The following is a 24,783-nucleotide window of genomic DNA, read 5'->3' on the forward strand; positions in this document are numbered from 1 at the left end:
CATTCCATTTCATGGTCTCTGTTCATTATCCTTTTCAATGGAAAGGATGTGTCTAAACACAGCGGTCTTGTCGACCTTCCTGGGATGTCTCATGCTGTGGATATGTCAATGCAACAAAAGACAGACGGCTTTTTCAATTCTATAGTTTTCTGGAACATTTTATTTAATTCTTGCTCTTACCATAGCATGATTTACCCTCCCTGGTAAATCCTTTCAAACACTGACACATAGCACCATCTTCCAGGGGAACACACTGGGCGTTGACGTTGCATTCTAACACAGCACAGTCATCTCGATCTGTAGCACAAACAAAATCCAAGTCCACCACACGGACTAGTTCAGTTAATCAAAGGAGCAAACGGATTTTTAACACAAAAGCCTGGACAGCCAACGTTTTAAAATGTGGCCCTCTATGGTTAACAATGACCAGCTAACACCATTTTAAACACCACTAACTAGCCACTCATTTTCCCAGTGTAAGCAAAACCCTACAATGCATCAGAGCTGGGGGAATAACCGATTTGGCTGAATCCCAAAATTTTGGTGAATCAAAAAAATCCATTTCGAGTTGAGCTAACATGGTTTGGGTTTTTTACCCAAAAGGAATTTTTCGAGGCAGGAGACCAGGCCTCTTTTATAACCATTAGCCCAGTGGTTAGAACACTCTCCTGGGACATGGGAGACGCGAGTTCAATTCCCCCCTGTGCCTGATGAGAAGAAAGCCTTTTACCTTCACTGTGGCAGTTCATAAACTAACAGATTTTTAAAGTACAAACGTTCATAGCAATTAACTTGAGATAAAAGTGTCTAGGCAAGAAAAGCTGTTAATCCCTTTTGGTTTTTTCTGATCCAGTTCTTTGTGATTTACAGTTTTCTTGTTAAGCAAAACCCTTCTGTCCATATTTAATCCAGGCCCCCCTGGATCCCACCTTTGGGTGGTTCTGACTGGACTTTCCAATTTCACATCATCCATACCTAAACCTTGATGTTTGTTTCTTCTCCCTGGTGGTGTTGATAAGCAGCATTACTATTACAGATTGATCCTTCCTTCCTCTAAGCTCCACCACTCATCTCTGATCCAGTTGAATAAACCAATTTGTATCCAGCTCAGAATTTCACTTTCAGTACAACAGGCATGACCCATGTGAACCACGAAATTGTAGCTCTTACCAGACACCATGATTTCAGCCATCAACAAGTGTTGAGTCTGTAGCTCCTCCCCATTGTTAGTATCCCCGTATGTCCCACTATTCAGTGGACTTTGGTATAAGGTTTCCAGTGTTGCTGTTTTATCCTGTGGTGCTGCTTTCTTGTGTACAGAGATACCCCCTGAAAATGTTGAAGAAAGTAGAACAGATGGCTGAAGTCTACCGACTCAAAGTTCTGATTTTTAGTCATACATAAATCAGTAATTCACAAGTCACAGAATCTGTGGCTTTCTGTTTAAAACAAAAGTCAGATTGTTCTCATTCTGGCCTGCTCCCCCAGGCCTAAAATCCAATCAGTGGCTGGTTTTCTCAAATACAATGGGAAGGAATTAAATTAATTCCCAGATTGCACTTGTCAACATTGGAGGTACATACCTCAAGGTCTGTGTGTAAAGGTCTAATACCATACAGGTCAGATTCATATGTTACTGCCCCAGTGGTCATCCACTGAGGTGTAAAAGAATGTGATTTTTTTAACTTTTTAAAATTGCTAAAGACAGTACAGCAATTCACCTTAAAGGCACGGCAATTCACCTTCACAAGATACTGGCATGTTCAGGTGAGCCTGACTGTATAAGCCAGTATGTTATAGGGAATGAAAGAAGAGAGTTGATGCTTTTTTTCAGTCTGGGGGTACCATATCAGAACACAGAATCATAAAAATCAGAGGTGCAAAGAACCTTTGATCCATTCTGAGGGGGACAGTAAAGAATTGTAACCTACAGTATATTGACTAGCACTTTGTCAGCTGCTTAGCTACATCGCTCTCCCCTGTAATATAATCACTCGGATGAATGTGAATCATTGCCCCTCTACAGGATAGAACATGTCAGATTTGCTTAAGTTTTTAGCAGCTGAGTTAGTGGAGCTGCTTCTTTAAGTTCACTGAGGAAAGGCCTTAATTTTCAGAGACAATTGTGAATTCTAGCCTCTTAAGTTGAAATATGCTGTTAAATACAGGTCCTTCCTACTCTTAATAGAAACATATCACACACATCCAGGCTCTGACATAGGCACAGCTAACATGATTCAGTGCAACCACACAGCAGCATTTTTTCCAGCTCAACTGTGTGCCAACCATATTGGCTTGTCCACACTTAGCACAGTGCATGACCAGTGTGTATGAATGCACTCCTGGAAAATATAAGCAGTTTTCCCAAATGCCTCAGCTGTTGATGCCAGGGGCAGAGCACAGTTGGTGTTTTTCCTCCTGGTGCACTGCACTTGGGTAAGTTGTCAAGGTACTTTGGGAAATTCTGCCCTGCAGAACCCAGTTAGAACCTGACAATCATGTAATAGTCCTGCTCACAAATGAAGTCAAAACACAGCACATCTACCTGGTCAGGAATTGTGTGTCAATTATTTTGCATGCAGACATGAACTATATGCAGAGTCAAACGGGTTACAAACTCAGTGAGAATCTGTAGTGCAGACAGCATTTAAGTAACACTTTTCTAGAGCTCTCTGTTGGTGGATCTCAGTGTACTATACAAAGGTGGGCAACTATTATTATCCATATATTGCAGATGAGGAAATGGAGGCACAGAGGTTAAATTACATCCAGATTCATACAGCAGGTGAGTGGCAGAGAGATGCTGATTTGACTTCCATTCAAAACCCAGAAGGGAAGGAGCAAGAGAGAAGAAAGGCAGGGGAGTGATACAGTAAGAAAATGCCTATAAAAGGGAAATGTTGTTTTCAAATGTCTACAAGGCTATCACAAATTGTGAAGAGTAAGAAAAATACATTACACTATTATTTGACAGTATCCTTTGAAGACAAGTGTTTTTTCATGACTAAAAGAATACGATACCTGCTGCTGTCTCAGGAATATTCAGAGCCTGACAGGTTTTTCCATGTTGGGTTTTCAAAAAGCCTTTGTGACATGAGCAATGGGCAACTCCAAATCTGTCTTCACAGATCTGATCACAGCCTCCATTCTCATGAAGGCAGGGATCTGCTCCTAGTGGAGAGACATATATGCACCTTAGCAGGATTCAGCCTTACGTTCAGAGAATCCTCAACTATTAATGATCTTATGTTGTTGGCAGTGCAGATATGAAGCAGTTAAGAAATTAAAAACTGACAGAGAAGAGAATGCACTTTTTTTTGTTAAGATGGGACATGTACAATAAAGTATATGTGTTACTGTGTGACAGTAAAGCAGAACTGCATGCTTTCCATCATACACAGATACACTTACAGATATTATGCATGCTTTTTATTATTGAACAGCTGGAGCCCTATCGTCCTCTATAAGGCTTACTTCTGTGCAGGGGATAGTAAACACTGGGTCAAACTGTGACTGCCTTATTTACACAAGTAGTCTTATTGAAATCAATAGGACAACTCATTTTAGTAAGGTAGATGCAATATGAAGTTGCCTGCAAGCTCTTCCCATGGGTTGGAATTTGTCCCTTGCAGAAAAATCAAGTGGTTTGGCCCTCAAACCAAAGAATCTTTGAGGTTCCACAGATGCCTTTTTGGTGTTACTCATCACTATTATTTGTATAAGGAGAAGGATGCTACACAAAGGCGATAGATGGATATCAAGAGTGTGGTCTCAAGGCAATTGGTCAGGTTAGTGCTACAGGATGTATTATATTCTTAGCTTGAAGCACATGGCTTTAGAGACGCAAGATCTATTAGCATTAATGGGGGAGCTGCATGTCCAAAGTCTACACACCCAGCTGAGAACAAACCTACTAATGCCCATGAGTTTCAAAGGTAGGATACAATAGCAACAGTTTTCTCATGATTCTAATGAAAACCAGTCTGACTGTGCATGTGGAGCCTTTTGAAAATTCTATTTCAGAGATGACCATTCCCTCCTCTAAATGTCTATTGTACCAATAGCAGAGAACATAAAAAGGAGCCCGTAAGGGAATGACTGCTTAACTTTTGCAGTATACCTGGTTTTGCCAAAGGATGAACTACAATCACTGATGAGGGTCTCAGCATGCTGCCTCGGAGACGTACCCTGTTTTGGCCGGTCTTCTTGTCCACCCTTGTTAATGAAGGCTTAGCCCAGTCAGAGAACCAAACATGATCCTCAAATACTGCTACATCAAATGGATGGCCTAGAAAGCAATTATACTCTTCAATTCCAGTTCATGTTCAAGTTACACAAGTCAGCACATAACCAAAATAAGTATCCACAGACGTCTTTCTAGGAACACAGCAATGCTGTAGAGATACCCATACTTGCACTTTTATGCATCTATCAGTATACGATGGAACAAATCAGTGCCCATGAATGGTCGTCACTGTGTTCCTGAGCAGTGGTACCCTGCTCTTCCAGCTCCAGAAACATAGGCCCTTGCCTCTCAAGATTCTCTTTTAGCTGTTACCAATGCAAAGTTGTGATACAGCTGATTCCATTTTGATTCCATCCTATAAGGGACAGTGCTGTGCGCGTGTGTGTACATGCACAAGCCAGTATACTACACCATTCACCTACACGGCTTAGAATTAACTGTTACATTTTCAAAATAGTGCACAGAGTAGCGGTTTTTCCCTTGATAACTAGAGCCCTGCATGGGGAGGGATAGCTCAGAGGTTTGAGCCTGCTAAACCCAGGGTTGTGAGTTTAATCCTTGAGGGGGGCATTTAGGGATCTGGGGCAAAAATCTGGGGATTGGTCCTGCTTTGAGCAGGTGGTTGGACTAGGGTGCACTAGCATGACCAGAGACAGCTGCAGGTGAGCCTTGTGCCTGCCCAAGGGGGCGGAGCTGGGGGCAGTACAGCCACACCAGAGGAGCTGCCGGCACAAGGCACTGGCTCCCGTGAGTAGCAGCACAACAGGCTCCTGCTTTCGTTGTTGCAGTTCCCGGCAGAGCCCTCCAGCTTTGCAGATATCAATTTATAGCTGCAGATACACATTTTGTATCCATGCTGGGCTCTATTGGTAACTGAACATGTGCTTAAATTTTCAAATTGGAATAAGGGGATGACTTCAAAACACAAGCATGGCAATTCAGAGTTAAGGATGCCAAGTATTGTTGAATAGATTTTAAAAGAAATCTAAGCTGCCTAATTCCAGCTAGTTGAGTATCAGTGTCAGAGTTAGAGATTACTGTTAGGTTTCTATGGCCCTATACATTTAGGCAAGTCATCCTCTCCACAGTGCACCCACAGACAGATCACATATACTGGACCTGCATATATTTTAAGCTGCTTTTGGAGAGAACTCTAATCTCTTGCCAGAGTTTGGATATTTGCCCCCATTTTATCGCCTGTAGCGTCAGGTATTCGTGTTGAGTGACAGGTATTTCCTGTAGGAACGCAATTTACACTTAAGCCTTTGTCCAACTGGAAAAATACTGTTTATATGAGAAAAATATTACCAGTTATACCACCCACATTTGGATACTTATTCCAGGATAAACGTGTCTTTCTTTCAGTTTAGCTTAACCCCCTTCCCAAGTGACATTAGCAAAACTAAAAAAAAAAAGCCACTTTTATACCAGAATTAGTGTCCATACAGGGGGTTTTACCGGTATAACCATATTGGTTTCAATTCACACTTCAATTTATATTGAAGAAATGTTCCTATGTGGACAAGACTGTTTACTTTTTCTTAAATGTTGTATGGGATTTAGGAATCCTTTTCTATCCCATGAGCATATATCCTCAAGTCAAGCTTACTCCCTTGGCTTGATTCTCATCTTACTTCATTCCATGAAGTTTGAGTAACTAGCCAACATCCTGGATAATGTCTTCATCCAAATATTGAATCATTATTTTATTACACATAACCTGCACCCCTGGAAGACCACAATCCTCTCATCCCACTGTGGACATCAGTAATTTAGCCTTCACAGTTTCACTTATACTTAACCACAACTTAAAAATAAAAAATAAAGTGGGAAAAGATCCAATAAAATTAAAAATAAGAAAAAAGGGTCCATCCTACAATAATCACGTAGAAGCAGGGCTATGTACCATTACTATGCATCCCCAAAGACAATAGGGACTGTGTAAACAAAGAGAGGCTTTTACTGTTGGTCCCCTAGAACAGGTGCTTGCATCTTTGTTTTTACTCACACTACAAAACAGTCATAATGATGGAACAAATCTAGGAAAACCTAATCTGCCTTGCATGCAGCTGTCACCGGATGCCCGTATATTCTACTCATTATTCACATATGAGCTGTAACTACAGCGACACTAGATGGCACCCGTGCAATAAGAATGCATACTTACCCAAAGTATTTAGATACTGTTGGGAAGGTTTGAAGTTATATTTGTCCTGGGTACAATGTATTAATCTTAAAATGCTCCTGGATCCAGCTGAGTGCTTATCAAAGTACGTCATTTAAAAATAATATACAATTATATACATACAATACTTCACAGACCACAAGACTATCTCAGACCACACATTTTAAGACAGAGAAAATTAACAAAAAAACCAAAAACCACCTATATAAACCAGACAGAGAGAGAGGGAGACAGAGAAAAAATAAATTTTTAGACAACCCTCCCCATGTTCCATTTTTAATCCATAAAACACCAAGAGTGAAATGCTGGCCCTACTGAAGTCCAGGGCAAAATTCCCATTGACTTCAACAGGACCATGATGTCACTCTGTATCTCTTTTCCCCTTCCCATGCATAGGGCTGATGCTCACCAACCTAAACACACTCTTATGTCTGATGTCACCTCTCTGTCTCCCAATACACACACCATAGTCTCAGATCCAACTCTTTTCCTTTCTCTTGTCCTCTCTTTTGCTTCACTGCCCGAGAGATGTTACCCCTTTGACAGCCACTGGAGAACAAAATGAAACTTACAACAGATTGTCAGGTTTTTCTTTGCAGCTCAGCCTGCCTGACTCAGCTGCAAAGTGGAGTTTACCACAGTTTGTACTTTTCATTGTCAAACCTATCACAGGGGGGACAGAGAGGAATGACAGGCAAGAGTGGCACTGGGCGGGCAGGGGAAAGGAATGCTAGAAGGGCACTCCCTTCAGCCCCATTGGTACCCAAGGGACTGGAGAGTCCTCCCCTATTTGCAGGCAGCCCTGCAAACCAGTAATGGGGAATCTGGCATAGAAGCAGCAACACAAGCCACACCAGGGGAAAAGAGCAGCCTAGTACTATGAGATGGCTGCCTAACGTGGTCTCTGGCAGAACAACACCATCACAATACGGTGATAGTTGGTCATTATACATGGAGGTCTATTTGAACCCAGACGGCAGCCCTCAATTGATCCACAACCTGCCTTTTGGGCAACACTGCTGTAGACTGACTACACAATTACAAAATATGTGTTGTCAACAATGTGACAGCGTCCAAGGGCAATCACTGCTCTATATACACACACAAACACTAAAATGTGGTCTATTCTAAACGTGTTAGATTATCAGTTATCCTCTGCCGAGGCTTCTGTTCTAGCTCACAAGGTGATCCTCTCTTGTCTCAAATCACAACAAGGCTGAGCAGTAATAGCCACCAGCATCTTGCAAAGATCATCTTTCCATTGCCTGCAGTGCGTGTTTTATGTATTTAGAGACATCTGCATGTTGAAGACTGGATAGACATAGCCCTTGGTACAAAGAGCTTAAAATCTAAAGGTCTGTTTTCTCCTCTCACTTATGTAGGTGTAACTCCATTGATGTATGTATGCAGTGAAGCAATGACTCAAGGAAACAACATATCATTTTCTTAATGGGATAGATCTTCTAGGCAAGGCAGCACAGAACTCTGCAATAGATTTGGGGTGGCCTCTTACAACTAGAGGGTGATTAACAAGGGTTGTCTCTGGTACAGGTGTTGCTGAATATACTAAATTCTGCATCGACTTACCTACTACAATCCCCTTACCCTCAACGGAGCTACACAGAATGTAAATCAGCAAAGAATCTGGCCCATAATTCAGATTAACATACACAGAGACATATATACATAACAAGTAATCATCAACCCCAAAACCTCACCTACATCATTCTGTGTAAGTATTCGGCGTTTAGAACCATCCAGATTTGCAGTTTCAATAACAGACTGTTTAGCATCACACCAGTATAACTTGTCAGCTAAGCAGTCGACAGTAATTCCACTGGGCCAAACCAGGTCAGTGCTAGCTATAACCAGACGATCAATGCCTTGTAGGGAAGCACTTTCGATCCGTGGGTTGACCCCCAAGTCGGTCCAGAATAATCTCCTATAATGAACAAAACACAAAGGAGTCAGTAAGCAAATATGTTTTTTCCCTTCACATTTATCTTGTTTTGGGGAATTCTTTCATGCCAGACTGACTGTAGCAAGTCAGGCACGTGGCAGACAATACATAAGGCACCTATCCTGCAAACAAATACTTAGAATATTGATTTTTTTTAAATTGTTTTAAGATCCCAGATCAATACATTAAATATATGTGTGGTTGTGAACACAATTCTGTTTTTGCAGTTTAAAATAAAATTTTTGAAAAACCATTTCCTTCATCTGCTTCTTACCGAGTTTAGGGTTCTGCGTTTCCCTTGCAAAAGATGATAGTACTAGAACACCCTATAGCAGTGTTTCCCAAACTTGGGACACCGCTTGTGTAGGGAAAGCTCCTGGTGGGCCGGGCTGGTTTGTTTACCTGCCGTGTCCGCAGGTTCAGTCGATTGCAGCTCCCACTGGCCACGGTTCGCTGCTCCAGGCCAATCTGAGCTGTTGGAAGCGACACGGGCTGAGGGACGTACTGGCTGCCGCTTCCAGCAGCTCCCATTGGCCTGGAGCAGCAAACCGCGGCCAGTGGGAGCCACAATCGGCCGAACCTGCGGACACAACAGGTAAACAAACCGGCCTGGCCCGCCAGGGGCTTTCCCTACACAAGCGGTGTCTCAGGTTTGGGAAACACTGCCCTATAGCAATGGAGGGATTGCTGCTTTAGGCACTGTGATAGCAACAGCTGTTACAGGGCACACATGGAATCCTGAATGCACATCTCAGTAAGCAAGTCAGCAAGGAAATTATTTTCTTCTATTTTGTTTTATATATTAAAAGAAACTAATAATGCGCCCTGGCCCAAATTTTTCAAACTAACTAAAGATTCTTGATGCTCAATTTAAGGGTGCCCAACCGAGATATCATAAAGAAGCCTGATTTTCAGAGGTTGAGGGCTCAACATTTTCTGAAAATCAGGCCCCTTTAAAGTGACTTAAGTTGGGCACTTAAAAATGAAGGCATGCAGAATCACTAATCATTTCTGGGCCTCAGATTTTCCCTGGTGTAATCCCGCTGACTTCAGTGGAGTTACATCAACAATGAATTTGGGCAAGTTATCTGCCTTTGTTAAATGTACTCATAGAGGCCCCAAATCCTACTAGCCTTACACAAGCAGTTCCTGTGACATCAAAGGACTGCCAATGGACAATATCATCTGTCCCACAATGTTCTTGATACTCTTGTTTGACTTTGAATTTCATCTTTAATACAGACCTTTACCATCATGGAAACTACCACCGTTCTTTGTTGTTTCTTTAGCCTTTAACTTCTCAACAGGGAAATTTTCACTAGGCTGTAATTCCTCACCTCACCATACCTGCCCCTCCCCAATACATCTTTTGCTTCAGCTTTGAACAGTGATTCATCAGTTACTGTTTTAAAAATAATCATCTTGTCAACATAATCAAAACTTGCCTGGACTTCTGCCTGCTTTTTCTGGAACAAGACCACAAAACTCCAACGTTCTGTCACACACTATACATAGGTCAATCTTACTTTCAACTTGAGATTTTGCTTTATTGCCATTGATAACTTATAACTAGCTCCCCAAACTCAGGTGTTCCTAAGTGTTTTCCCTAGAGACCTTCTGCGTTCCATACCCTTGTTCCATCGCAACTTTCAGATACTCCAAAATCTTTTATTTCCTGGATGGAGTTAACAAGGTCCACCTACTCTTCTCACTTAGCAGTAATTATAGTGCACTTTCCTGCAGGATAAACAGACCTGACATCAAAATGACTCAGAAAAAACCTGCATCACTAATTCAGGTTTTAGAAACCACACTGTTACAGACAGGGTGAAATCCTGGCCCATGGGAGTCCATGGGAGTTTTGCCATTAATTTCAATCAGGCCAGGATTTCATCAATAACCCTTATCTATCGCTAGGTGGTTCTAATGTCCCTATCAACATACTATGTGTGCACCAGCAGATATGTAGTTAAGATATAAGTGCAGATACATGTTTATACTTGTACACCTTCACATCCAGTAGATTATGGTGAATCTGACTTCAAAGACTGCAGCGCTACTTAAAAGTGAGTATAACTGCAATAAAATTCCTTCCCTGGTGAAAAGGAAAAATTACTTTCAAAGCTCAGCATATATTTTCCTGCAAAAGATACAATCCTTTTTAACTAATAACATTTACCAGTGAGGGGTGACTTTAACTATATATATGTATTTGCTTAGTTTTATTTATATACAATTTATCCCCGGTGCCAGATGCTAATTGTACAAAAGGCACAGTAATAGAATAATTCCCGTAATTACTCCTCAACTAACAATAGCCCAGCAGTGAAAAAGAAGCCATAAGTATTTTTAAAACCTGCTTCTAAATTCCCATTGCTACAGCTGCCCATCCACACAAAACCAGAGAGATGGCATGTGTTGTCACAGTGTGTCCCAAAGGCAAATGTGTGTCTTTACAGTAAAAGTCATAGTTCATTGAAGAAAAAAGTCATCTACTGTTTTCTTCCTGTTCCAAGGTGAATTGGGTGCTGATTGACAATGAAGAACTGATAGAACTGGGTAGAGCCAAGTGATGGCAGGTGCTCTGCAAACTTCTCCCACTCAGCTCCATCAATCTTGACTCTTAACTCCCCCAATTATTGTTTCACTGGGCAGTCCACTTCCAACAGTGGGAAGTGGACAAGTATGCTAGGATGAGATCAACAAACTCAGTTTATGTGGGACAAAGGCAGGACCTGAACACTGGCCTCCTAATTACAGAAGGGGAAAAAAAAGCTTTAATATTTACCTTCCTCACCACCTACTCTTAGCTCAATAGTATCTATTACTTCTTACTTAGCTAGTGGGTGAACAGCAATCCCTCGGGGCTGGAAGATGTCCTCCTTGATGATCATTTCTCTGTGCATTCCGTTCAACTCACTCCTCCCAATGTACGACTTCCTGCAACATACGGGACACAATTTGAGCCATTACTGTTATCATCTTCATTCCTTTCTTTAGCAAAATATACTCACTGAGTTTTTAAACTGTCATTTGCTTTAGCTGACCATAAAGTGTAATGAATGGCATTTCAAATACAGAAGCTAATCCTGCCAGAACTGACTGGCTCATTGTTTTAATCATTCATGTCATAGCTCCATTATCTGGTCCAATGGAATGATGGCAGACTACTCTGCAGGAAATCTTAAACTCACTTTTTTCTGGTAGGTGGAGAATTGGACGTCTGTTTATTAAGAACATTAATGGGAATCAAGGGGAGAATAAGCTCCTGAATGAGAAAAAGTGTTAAAGGACAAAGGTAATAAATCATCCATAGGTCTCAAAGCACTTTACAGAGACAAAAAGAACAGGAGTATTTGTGGCACCTTAGAAACTAACAAATGTATTTGAGCATAAGCTTTGGTGAGCTACATGCCACTTCATCGGATGCATAGAATGGAACATATCATGAGGAGATATATATACATACAGAGAACATGAAAAGATGAGAGTTGCCCTACCAACTCTAAGAGGCTAATTAATTAAGATGAGCTACTGTCATCAGGAGAAAAAAACTTTTGTAGTGATAATCAAGATAGCTCATTTCAGGCAGTTTGACAAGAAGATGTGAGGATACTTAACATGGGGAAATAGATTCAATGTGTGTAATGGTTCAGCCATTCCCAGTCTCTATTTAAGCCTAAATTGATAGTATCTAGTTTGCATATTAATTCAAGTTCAGCAGTTTCTCGTTGGAGTCTGCTTTTGAAGATTTTGTTGTTGGAGTATTACGACTTTGAGGTCTGTAATTGAGTGACCACAGAGGTTGAAGTGTTCTCCAACTGGTTTTTGAATGTTACAATTCTTGATGTCTGATTTGTGTCCATTTATTCTTTTGAGTAGAGACTGTCCGGTTTGGCCAATGTACATGGCAGAGGGGCATTGCTGGCATATATCACATTGGTAGACGTGCAGGTGAACGAGCCTCTGATGGTATGCCTGATGTGATTAGGTCCTATGATGGTGTCCCCTGAATATATATGTGGACAGAGTTGGCAATGGGCTTTGTTGCAAGGATAGGTTCCTGGGTTAGTGTTTTTGTTCTGTGGTGTGTGGTTGCTGGTGAGTATTTGCTTCAAGTTGGGGGTGCTGTTTGTAAGCGAGGACAGGTCTGGCTCCCAAGATCTTTGAGAGTGAGGGACTGTCTTTCAGGATAAGGTGTAGATCTTTGATGATGCACTGGAGAGGTTTTAGTTGGGGGCTGAAGGTAACGGCTAGTGGAGTTCTATTATTTTCTTTGTTGGGCCTGTCTTGTAGTAGGTGACTTCTGGGTACTCTTCTGGCTCTGTCAATCTGTTTCTTCACTTCAGCAGGTGGGTATTGTAGTTGTAAGAACGCTTGATAGAGATCTTGTAGGTATTTGTCTCTGCCCGAGGGATTGGAGCAAATGAGGTTGTATCTTAGAGCTTGGCTGTAGACAATGGATCATGTGGTGTGTCCTGGATGAAAACTGGAGGCATGTAGGTAAGTAGGTTTCTGGTATACGGTGGTATTTATGTGACCATCGCTTATTAGCACAGTAGCGTCAAGGAAATGGACCGCTTGTGTGGATTGGTCTAGGCTGAGGTTGATGGTGGGATGGAAATTGTTGAAATCATGGTGAAATCAAGCCCATCCTCAAGGGCTTCTTTTCCATGGGTCCAGATGATGAAGATGTCATCAATGTAGCACAAGTAGAGTAGGGGCATTAGGGGACAAGAGCTAAGGAAGCATTGTTCTAAATCAGCCATAAAAATGTTGGCATACTGTGGGGCCATGCGTGTACCCATAGCAGTGCCACTGACTAGAAGATACATTGTCCCCAAATGTGAAATAGTTATGGGTGAGGACAAAGTCACAAAATTCAGACACCAGGTTTGCCATGACAGTATCGGAGATACTGTTCCTGATGGCTTGTAGTCCATCTTTGTGTGGAATGTTGGTTTAGAGGGCTTCTACATCCATAGTGGCCAGGATGGTGTTTTCTGGAAGATCACTGATGGATTGTAGTTTTCTCAGGAAGTCAGTGGTGTCTCAAAGATAACTGGGAGTGCTAGTCATGTAGGGCCTGAGGAGAGAGTCCACACAGCCAGACAATCCTGCCGTTAGGGTGCTAATGCCTGAGATGATGGGGCGTCCAGGATTTCCAGGTTTATGGATCTTGGGTAGCAAATAGAATACCCCTGGTCAGGGTTCTAGGCATGTGTCTGTACAGATTTGTTCCTGTGCTTTTTCAGGGAGTTTCTTGAGCAGATGGTGTAGTTTCTTTTGGTAATCCTCAGTGGGATCAGAGGATAATCACCTGTAGAATGTGGTGTTAGAGAGCTGCCTAGCAGCCTCTTCTTCATATTCCAACTTATTCATGATGACGACAGCACCTCCTTTGTCAGCCTTTTTTATTCTGATGTCAGAGTTGTTCTTGAGGCTGTGGATGGCATTGTGTTCAGCACGGCTGAGGTTATGGGGCAAGTGAAGCTGCTTTTCCACAATTTCAGCCCGTGCACATCGACAGAAGCAATCTATGTAGAAGCCCAGTCTGTTGTTTCGACCTTCAAGAGGAGTCCACACAGAAGCCTTCTTTTTGTAGTGCTGGTAGGAAGGACTCTGTGGGTTAGTATGTTGTTCAGAAGTGTGTTGGAAATATTCTTTGAGTCAGAGACGTCGACAGTAGGATTCTAGGTCACCGCAGAACTGTATCATGTTCGTGAATCTGGAGGGGCAAAAGGAGAGGCCCCGAGATAGGACAGACTCTTCTGCCGGGCTAAGAGTATAGCTGAAAAGATTCACAATATTGTTGGGTGGGTTAAGGGAACTACTGTTGTGGCTCCTTGTGGCATGTAGCAGTTTAGATAGTTTAGTGTCCTTTTTCCTTTGTAGAGAAGCAAAGTTTGTGTTGTAAATGGCTTGTCTAGTTTTTGTAAGGTCTATCCATGAGGAAGTTTGTGTGGAAGGTTGTTTTTTTATGAGAGTATCCAGTTTTGAGAGCTCATTCTTAATCTTATCTATTTCCCTATGTTAAGTATCCTCACACCTTCTTGTCAAACTGTCGTAAATGGGCTATCTTGATTATCACTTCAAAAGTTTTTTTTCTCCTGCTGACAATAGCTCATCTTAATTAATTAGCATCTTAGAGTTGGTATGTATATACATCTCCTCACTATATGTTCCATTCTATGCATCCGATGAAGTGGGCTGTAGCCCACAAAAGCTTATGCTCAAATATATTTATTAGTCTCTAAGGTGCCACAAGTACTCCTGTTCTTCTTGCAGATACAGACTAACACGGCTGCTACTCTGAAACCTGTAATTTTACAAAAAGACAGGCACATATCATTATCCTCACTCTACAGACAGGGAAATTGAGTCAGAGAGGTGCCCAAGCAAACACAGAGACCTGAGACAGAAACAGATGGCCTGACTCCCAGTCCTGTATTTTATCCAGAAAAGATTGCACAAACCTTACTCTCATAAATTTTACCCAGGGGAACAAATTTCAGAATAGTATTAACATCTGACTGAAAGGAAACCTACATCCTTCCATTCCTAGCTGACTCAACAAGGAAAGGGCCAGCAGTGTCAGGCTGGAAGGAGGAATGTAGGCATGGGAGAAAAATACAGTGGCTCAGAATGTGTGAAAGGTACAAATCCATCCATGAACTATCCCTTCTGAAGGAAGGACATAGGAACTTTACTCATTTTTATACAGGAAGTTGATCCACATATTTTCCAGACAGTTCACAAACAAAAATAGCCTGGGTATACACATCACAGAGTGAGGAAGGTGCTATTCAGGGTACAGCACATACAGTAGTAAGATATCTGCATATTCAGGACCACTTTTTATTGTCTAGTAAAATGTTGGTCATTCTATGTAGCCATCCTTCATCTTTCATATAACCATTAGGGTGTTGCTCTAATCCAACATTGCCTTTTTGCCAAAGATGGGCCTTTTTTCCCCCTCCGTGAATAGTGTAATGTGCTGGCTCAAATGTGTGGTCATATTATCCACTAGTGACTAAGCCATAAAGAGGACATAATCCTTTCTCTGACAGTGAGTTAACGAAGAGTCTCCTTTAACTCAAGGAGGTCTGTTATTAAGGAGACAAAGGTTCTGTGGTATGTCCAAGATGTGTCATGTGTATAGTATATACTAATGTTCCTGATGCTTATATGCAGCATATATTCTACATTCATTGCAACTGAGCCTGATCACCTGGTTCTCACAAAGACCAATCTCCTGCTGAAATCAGTGGGAATTTTGCTTGTACGAGAAGTACAATATCAGAATCACAGAGAATTGGTTGGGTTTTTTTGTTTTTGTTTTTTTTTAAACACACTTTCACACTCTTGACATTGATTTTCAGATGCTAAGTTTTCAGTCGGTAATGACTTTCAGTCACTAGATAAAACACTACTGTATTTAGAGTAACATCTCAATTATTCCAATATTACAGTTCAGTTATTCCATATATCTTATGACAATGTGATATGTGCTCTGGCATCAGTGCAGAGGGAAGAGCATACCCTCTGTCTGTCCAATATAATTTACGGTTAATCCAGTCCACAGCAAGACCTTCAGGTATATCTATAGCTTCACAAATAATTTTTTCACGATTTGAGCCATCCAGATCAGCTCGTTCTATCCACTTCAAGGCTGTGTGTGCAAAATAAATCTGTTAAGAGGAAACATAAGGGTTATTTCCAACTATTTCACAGATAATATCTGTCCAGTTTCCCTGATCTTACTGTTTCACTTGCGACTATGCATTTTCTTTTTGGAAACATCTCTATTCACTTATTTATAAAACGGTAACCTGTGATTATTGCTCAAACAGGCACTTATCCTTCAACCAGAATGACTTCTGAAGGCTGAGCATGCTTAGCAGTAAATCCTAGCTGTCCTACATACCACCTCCTGAATAACCTACGGTTCCCTTTTAGACAGCAACCTCCTAAAGTGGAACGCAGCCCACGAAACAAGAGAAGGAAGAGGCAGAAAGGAATGTGTTAATATTTAGTTGCCAAATCATTTAAGTAAATGAAAGCAAGTGTATGGAGGGGGATGGATATAATTTGCTCCTGTTTCACCTCTTTTCACATTTGTCTTTGTTATTTTCTTAAATAACAGGCCCCAGTCCTGCAAGATGTTCCAGGACCCGACTCTAATGGGGTTGCAGGCAGGCACAAGGGTCTGGCCTACACAGAGAACCTTGCAAGATCTCAGCCAAAAATTGAAATTTTCCAATGTCTAGAGTTATGTTACCACCAATCATAGGAGGTGGGGAAGGCCATTTGATATTTGGTATCAGCAGAGAATTGCATCCCGAACTGCAAAACTGCATACAAAATAACACTAGAACTTCACTGCAAATGCTAACAACAACATAAATGCCTTTGTATTGACGGTAGATTTTTCTTGATCCTTTAACTCAACTCAGGCAAACTCTCACAAACGTCAATGGGTATTTTGCTTGAAAGGAGTGAAGGATCAGGTTCTAGCTCCCAGAGGCTAATGCAGCCAAACCAGGAGATTTTAGGCTGCTAAAAGTCCGGTAGCACCTGGCCCTGTGCAACTCCCAGAAGTGGCCAGCACGTCCCTGCAACCCCTGGGGGGGACAGGGGAATCCGCGCGCTGCCCCTGCCCAGAGCACCGACTCCACAGCTCCCATTGGCTGGGAACTGCGGCCAATGGGAGCTGTGGGGGTGGTACCTTCAGGCAGGGGCAGCGCGCTGAGACCCCCCTAACCCCCCCACCTGGGGCAGCAGGGACGTGCTGGCCACTTCTGGGAGCGGCATGGGGCCAGGGCAGGCAGGGAGCCTGCCTTAGCCCTGCTGCACCACTGACCAGGAGCTGACCAAGGTAAGCACCACCTGTCCGGAGCTGGCACCCCTCACCCTCTCCTGCACCCCAACCCCCTGCTCAAGCCCTGAGCCCCCTCCAGCACCAAACTCCCTCCCAGAGCTTGCACCCCGCACCCCCTCCTGCACCCCAACCCACTGCTCCAGCCATGAGCCCCCTCCAGCACCCAAATTCCCTCCCAGAGCTTGCACCTCGCACCCCTCCTGCACCCCAACCCCCTGGTCCAGGCTCAGCCCGGAGCCACTTCCCACACTCCAAACCCCTCAGACCCAGCCCAGAGCCTGTCCCCCCTCCCGCACCCCAACCCTCTGCCCCAGTCCAGTTAAAGTGAGTGAGGGTGGGGGAGAGCAAGCAACAGAGAGAGGGGAGATGGAGTGAGCAGGGTGGGGCCTCAGAGAAGAGGCGGGGAAGGGGGCAGGGCAGAGGTGTTTGGGTTTGTGTGATTAAACGGTTGGCAACCCTACCCAGAACCAGCTGACTGCATGCAACCTCCCAGTTAGCCACTCCACGCAGCTGCCAGTATGCAACCCTCCAGTGAAACCCCTGCCCAGTTGCCACCTTGCAACCCTCCCAGAGAAGCCCCCTGCCACCTGTGCCCAGCTGCCTTCATGCACATTCGCTGCCCCCTCACTGCCTCCTCTCATCTCTGCCATGGAGTTACTCTTCACTGGGTCAGTCTTATAGCTCTGGCCCTGGCTGATGCAGCACCGAAGTGCCCAGGTCCCTCTTCTGCGCAGCCTCCATGCTGTTCCCTAAGCCCCCAGGAGGTAATGCTGGGGCATGTGCGCACCAAGCCAAGCAGCCACTGGAGCCAGATGCTAGGGAGTCTGCTGCCTTATTGTTACTGCCCATGTGCTGTGACAACAACAAGTCTATACGCTGTCTAGCTATTTCTGACAGCAAGGAAGACCACTGGGGGACTGGGGCGAGAAGCTGCCCTCTCATTTCTCTGAACTCCCAATTATCCAAATAAAATCTGCATCCCCATGGTATTCAGACAAACTTGAGCATACTGCATTACCTTAGAGAACAGTGTAGATAAGTCTCATTATAAGGAGAAAACTGTTATAACAAGGCTTAACAAAGCAGCATTCAACCACCTCTCTTCCAAATTCACTAAACTTAGAGCACTGAGATGAGGCAGTACTCACTGGCCCTAATCTGGCAAGCTGCTCCATGTGGGCTGACTCCTGGGTCCAGAAGGAGCACCAGGCAGAATCAGGACCACATTCTGTAAGGCTAACAAGCCCGACATATTTGCAGCAAATTGGTTTAATATTACTAGGAGATTTGGGTGCAATGCTTGTTAAAAGAGCCTCTACATATGGTATGGGTTTTGATGCGTATCAGTGGTAAAGATGCCTTGATTTTCTATGATCCTTCAATAAAAGCGCCTGATATATTTCCAGGAAATTATTCTGAAGTTTAAAGTGAGAAATCAATTGATTACACAAATATTTTTGTTCTAGACAGCATCTCCTTCATCAACAGAAGTTGGTCCAATATAAGAAATTCTCCTTATCTCTTTGTTCTTGACTGTAGTCATGCTTAAAACTATGTGGGAAATCCAGCCATTTTGGCATATGGATCACATTAAACTAATGGAGACAGAACTGAAGGGTCAAATTTAACTGGTGGGCTTGTGTTTATCATCCTACTCATGACAGAACACCACACCAACTGTGTTGCTGGACATTCAATGGAATGATAGCAGCACAGCATGTAATCTAGATCACTGGCAGCAAAAAGGTTAAGGTACAAGGAAGCACAATCCATTTGTCCTCACAACCCTTCAAAATCCTCTCATTTTTAATGCCTTACCTTACTTTCAACTGGGTCATAGTCCAGTGCTAAAACCATTCCCATCTGCCAGTCGAGTAAACTTGTGTAATCTGTTCCATCAAAACTGATGCGGCGGATGTCCTGGCCGTTTGCAAACAACAAAAATGGCCTGGGGCCTGTTAATGAAATTTTGCATGCATGTTAATTCTTCTAGGCCCAAAGTAATCTGTAGATAAAATGATTTATGTGCAAAAAAGCAGTTAGAGTACACATTTCTCCTCTCCATCTCTCCTTGCTCTTTTGTTTCCGTCATCTTAATCAGCGAGCATCATCAACAAGATCTCATCAGTGAAGAAGGAAAAAGTTAATTGTCTATCACTGAAAGCAATTGCCTCTTTTCCTTTTATTGCTAAATTCTAAACTGGTGCTTATCTCTTCTGCACAGCTGACTGCACAGATATGCTGGACACACACAGGGCAAATCATGAATTCCTTATTTAGTTATTACTTAGGCAGTCCTTTCCTCAGGCAAACTCCCATAAAAGTCAATAGAAGTTTTGTTTCAGGAAAGACTGGAAGTCGGGGCCCAGGTATACACAAGCTGAATCAGGCTGTCTTTTATTTAACAAAGAAACAAAAAGGGAAGTGTTAAAATACAGAACATAGACTAAGCCACACTCACTCCTTCCCCACCCCCACCTCCCCACCCATATTGTGGGAACCACTAAGGACACGTCAACACTGCAATCAAAGGTAGGCATACCCGTGCTAGCTTTCACCTAGCCAGCACATGGATTTCAGAGCAGACTGTACAAGTCTTCCCAGAACCCTGGATACGTATTTGCTTTGCTAGCCCACACAGGAGTCTGTGCCACTGCATCTTCATTGCTTTTTTTAGCCACGCTAACTAAATTAAAGCTAGCCCGGGTACGCCTACCTGAGCTGCACTCATACCTCCGATTTCAGCATCAACATACCCTAAATCAGCATTTTACAGTGCAAAGGAGGGGAGCTTGGTAGTGCTTTAGTTTACTGAATTAGCCTTTACCCTTGGGTCCAGGACTTAAATCTCACTTATTTCACCAATGAAGTTAGTCTGACAGTCTAAATTAATCCCCCCAACATACATTAGTGCTGCTGTCGTTGTTTGCATTACAGTATTGCCCAGAGGTTACAAGAAAGATTAGGGCACCATTGTGTGAGGCACTGTAAAACCAGGTTGTAACAAACACTTCCTGCCCCAAAGAGTTTATAATCTAAATAGAAATAGTGAATGACAAAGGGTGAAAGGAAGGGTGGGGAAACTGAGGCACTGCCCTTTAGGTCCTGATCCTGAAAGCATGTACATGCTTACCACTACACAGGAGAGGGAAAGTAAATGTGTGTAAGTGTTTGCAGGGTCAGAGCCTTGTCATCTGCCCAAGGGCACACAGAGTCTGTGGCAGAGGCAGAAATTGAACCCACTCATCTTCAGTGCTAGTCCAGTGACTCAGCCACAAAACAAATCCTTCCTCTTATAAACTGTATTGCACAGCACCACCATAGAATCCAGTTCACTTGACAGTGCGGGACCATAAGGAGCTTTGCACTGTAATAGCAAAGGCTGCAGATTGGTATTGACATGCACGGAGTAAAACGGCACAGTGCAGATGTCATATGCCTGGTGTTTGACAATGCAACTTATTCATTTTTAAATTTATAAAATGCATCCAGTACAACCTTTCTGGGCATATGTATAATACATAACATCTAATACTGACAAAAATCTAAAAGTAAAGATTCACTCCAAAAACCAACCTACTATCTGCCCACCACCCCAAATAGATGGGCCTTCCACTGTGACATACATGTCAACAAACTTGGGCTTTTTTGGATCAGTCGTGAAAATAACTTCTGCAATAGAGGGCCCGCAGCTGCCCAAGCCCTACCCAGACCTCACCTATAAAAACCTAGACCCCCAATCCTGCATTGGGTAGCACATCAGCAGACTGCTGCACACACGGCTCCCCTTTTACTTGTGGGGCACAACAATCCCCCCCAAGAGCTACACAATGCAGGATGGGGCCCCTCATGAACTACTAAAGTTGACTAAAAGAAACAATATGTTGCAAGGGAAACTGAACTATGTAGTTATGTACATCGTGATACATTTCATCATGTTTTATTTTCTCAAACTATCAATATTCCTCAAATTCATTCCAATTAATTAAAAAATGTTAAAGAATGATCCTGGGTATCCCCTTTAAAAGTTGTTTTACCTTTCTTGTTATATAGCCAGGAATATCCAGGAACACTTCAATACTGACCTATAGCAGTGCAGTGTCTTTTATCCGCCTGCAGCTTATATCCAGGAAAACAACCACACTCCCAGGAAGATGGACTTAAAGAGGTACAAATCTGGCTACATTCACCATTATCCAGAGATGTACAACCTTAAACAGAGCATTTTTTAAAATTTTACTGTAGTTATAATATAAAACACTATAAAAATCACAAGTATCAGCAACAGAACAACCCGTACAACTGTGATTTCAACTATGAGATAGATTTTATTGTTGCCAAAGATTTCAGGAAGTCAGCATTATTGTTAACAGGCCAAAGGTTACCAACATGGGTGAACATGATCATCTCCTTCTGTTACATCTCTTCTTGAAGATTTACAACAGGGGCAGTAGGACATATGAACAGAGCTTCCATGTGTTGTTTAAGTCAGCTCATTTTACTCAACAGAACTCTAGTCAAATCTACAGAAAGTAATGACTTCCATCAGACACTGAATATCTGTGCTTTGTCCCATGGTACAGCAAAGTAAAGCCATTCTCTCACCAGAAGGTGAAATGGGTGAGGGTAATTAAGCAGTGAAACTCACTGATCTTCTAACTTGACAGGCCAGAACATCATGTTTTGTTGTTTCATTTGCTAAGCCAATGCCACCTTGTTGGGAGAATGAAGAGTGCAAATGATTTACTAGATTTAAAAAAAAAAATCACTGCACAGCCCTACCCACACCAAAAGAGACCATTCCTCCCATACATGGCCATATAGAGAATGTGGTCTCATTGGATACGTCTACACTGCAGCTGGGTCCATTCCTACCAGCCCGAGTAGACAGACATGCGCTAGCTCCACACGAGCTAGCGATAAAAATACCCAGGTGGATGTTGCAGCACGTACCAGCCACCTGAGGACAGACCCAGGGGGTTGGTCGATCCTGTACTTGAGCAGCTAGACCAAGTCACTGCCTGTGCCACAGTGTCCAAAGGCACATACCCAGCTGCAGTGTAGACATACCCACTGGCTACATAAATTGACTCAACTGAGCCACACTGACTTAAACTATCCCCACCCCCTCAATCCTTCTTAGATCATGGCTCCTATAACACTCCAGAATATGGAGAAGCTGTAAATGGGCCACGATGATCCTGAGGGAATTCCTGTGACACAGAAACTTCACAGGGCCAGCAAAATAGCCCTGCACTGTCCCCCTTTCCCCCCCCCACATTGCAACCCTTGGTTTAGGAGACACATTTGGAATGGGAGCAGGTGTCAGCAGGGGAAGGCAAGTAACAAAAATGCTTTATACTATGGCTATTCAGGCCACAAAGCAGCCCATAGGCAGGTGAGCTAAGGCTATCATAAGATAGAGCAGCCCAGAATCTAGGGAGCTGTAAAGTCACCTCTGCTACTCCCCACCACCACCTTGTCCAACTTTTGAGCTGTACTCTTTGTGCTGTGCCTCCCGAGAGACTCTGCCAAGGGGAGTGTGTGTTCTGAAACAAATGTCTGTGGAGTGTCCAGATTAGCATTTACAAAAGGGGCCAGCAGAATACGGCCTGCAGAGGTTCAAATGCCACTGGCAACAAATGTTTATTGGTGCAGATGAGTTCTGATCATCCAATCAAAGAGCATGATTCTCAGCTGTCTTGCACAGTCATTGAAGCTGCACGAAGCTAGTGTGAAACACCATCACCCAGCTTTGGTGCTCAGCACCAGCAATAAACACAGACTTTAGCACCCATAAAGCAAAAAAAAAAAAAAAAAAAAAAAAAAAGTTCATATACCTACCTGAGCATGTTTTCTCATCTACTATGAGCACCGATCCCTCTGGACAAAAGCAAACAGGCCCTCTAGATGTTTCAAGACAACCATGGCTGCATTCAGTGTGATTATTTGCACAGGAAATGAGCTCTATAGTAATTTGAAAAGGAAAATGATTAAGAAAAACACATACTAACTTGACAAGGGTTAATCAGCATTTTTAAAAAGGCACAACAAAGATTCACGTGTGGACGCAGCCAGGATAATATTTCTATTTGTTTTTCAAAATCTCTATTAAGTATAATGAAGGAGAAAGTTGAAATAGTTGCTGTGCTCTGAAGCTGTTAATATGTACCTTGTCATTTTAAACTTTCCAAAATTTTACTGAGGTGTCAGCAAAGTAGCAGCAATTAAAGACACACTCACTGGTTGCATGTGAAACTGACCAAATAACTGAACAAGGACAGGGGCTCTGAAACTGTGAGGAAGGCGAATCTGAAGAGAAGGATGGTTTTGTGGGTAAGGTACTGAACTGGAAATTAGGAGATGTGGGTGCAATTCCCAGATCTGCCCTGTATTCCCTGTGTGACCATGAGTAGTTAATCTACTCATTGCCTCAGTTCTCCATCTGTAAAGTGCTTTATACTATGGGGACAACAACATTCCTTTCTCCCACTCTTTGTTTTGTCATTAGGCCATAATTCAGAAAGGCACTTAAGCACGGAAGTCAATGGGAACTACACATGTTCTTCAAGCCATGTGCTTAAGTACCTTTCTGAATCAGGACCTTAGATCATAAGGTCTTCCAGACGGGGACCATCTCTTACTTCTGTACACACAGTGCCTATCTCAATGGAGCCCTGAGCTCAGCTAGAGCCTCTAAGGGTATGTCTACACAGCAGTTAAAACCCATGGTTTCCTTGGGCTGTAAAATTGCTGTGTAGACATTTGGGCAAGGAGGGACAGTCCCAGAACCCAGGCTCCAGCCCGAGCCCAAACATCTACACAGCAATTTATAGTTCTGCAGCCTGAGCCCTCCAAACCCAAGTCAGCTGACCCAGGCCGGCCATGGCAGTGCCACAGGTCTTTTTTTCCAGTGTAGGGTAGATCTACACTGGAATATAAGCTCAGGGTTAGCAGGACTCAGTGGGTTACAGAAACCAGGGCTTGAGCATCTACACTGATTGTCAATCCTACATTAAGAATTTTCTAACTTGGGTTCAAATCTGGGGCTCTGGCATCCACAGTGCAGCATGCAGAACTGAGTCAAACCAACCATGTCCCAGACTCCCTAGAGCCCTCCTGAAATGTGGCTGCTTTAGCCCTTTGACCATGGTGAACTGTGAGAAAACTTGACCGTCCACCCTGTACATCACAGGAAGTTTGAACAGCCAACCCACACATCCTGCTGAGCCATCATTTTGGTCTGTACGCTCCAGCTAGTAGAGCCAGCATTATGGAGGAGGTGCCATTTGAAGAACTTCTCTTGCTTGCACTTTAGGCAGAGCTTCTATGAGTTTCAGGTGGACATTTTGGCATCACTTTCTGACCCACCAAAGGCACCTGACAGAGCTAATGATGGAGCAGGAGGAAGAGGACACAGATATGGCAGACTTGAACTGGCTGATGCTGCTCATGACACTTGCCATAGCTGCTGAAGCCCACTACGTAGACTGACTTTTATGGAGCAGGAC

General features: G+C 43.1%; 1 protein-coding gene across 1 annotated transcript in view; it reads right to left on the reverse strand.

Moving 5' to 3' along the window:
- EGF (epidermal growth factor) overlaps nt 1–24,783 on the reverse strand; it is a 98,679-nt gene that overhangs the window by 24,895 nt on the left and 49,001 nt on the right. The window contains exons 9-18 of the mRNA XM_045019330.1: nt 23,117–23,239; nt 21,358–21,483; nt 19,091–19,227; nt 15,934–16,082; nt 11,227–11,331; nt 8,150–8,373; nt 4,121–4,288; nt 3,022–3,171; nt 1,171–1,329; nt 181–297 (exon numbers count right to left, since the gene is read on the reverse strand). Of these exons, the coding sequence (XP_044875265.1) occupies nt 181–297; nt 1,171–1,329; nt 3,022–3,171; nt 4,121–4,288; nt 8,150–8,373; nt 11,227–11,331; nt 15,934–16,082; nt 19,091–19,227; nt 21,358–21,483; nt 23,117–23,239 (1,458 nt within the window). The remainder of the gene's footprint in view (nt 1–180; nt 298–1,170; nt 1,330–3,021; nt 3,172–4,120; nt 4,289–8,149; nt 8,374–11,226; nt 11,332–15,933; nt 16,083–19,090; nt 19,228–21,357; nt 21,484–23,116; nt 23,240–24,783) is intronic.

This window comes from Mauremys mutica, chromosome 5, assembly GCF_020497125.1.
Source record: "Mauremys mutica isolate MM-2020 ecotype Southern chromosome 5, ASM2049712v1, whole genome shotgun sequence".
Taxonomy (NCBI): domain Eukaryota; kingdom Metazoa; phylum Chordata; order Testudines; family Geoemydidae; genus Mauremys; species Mauremys mutica.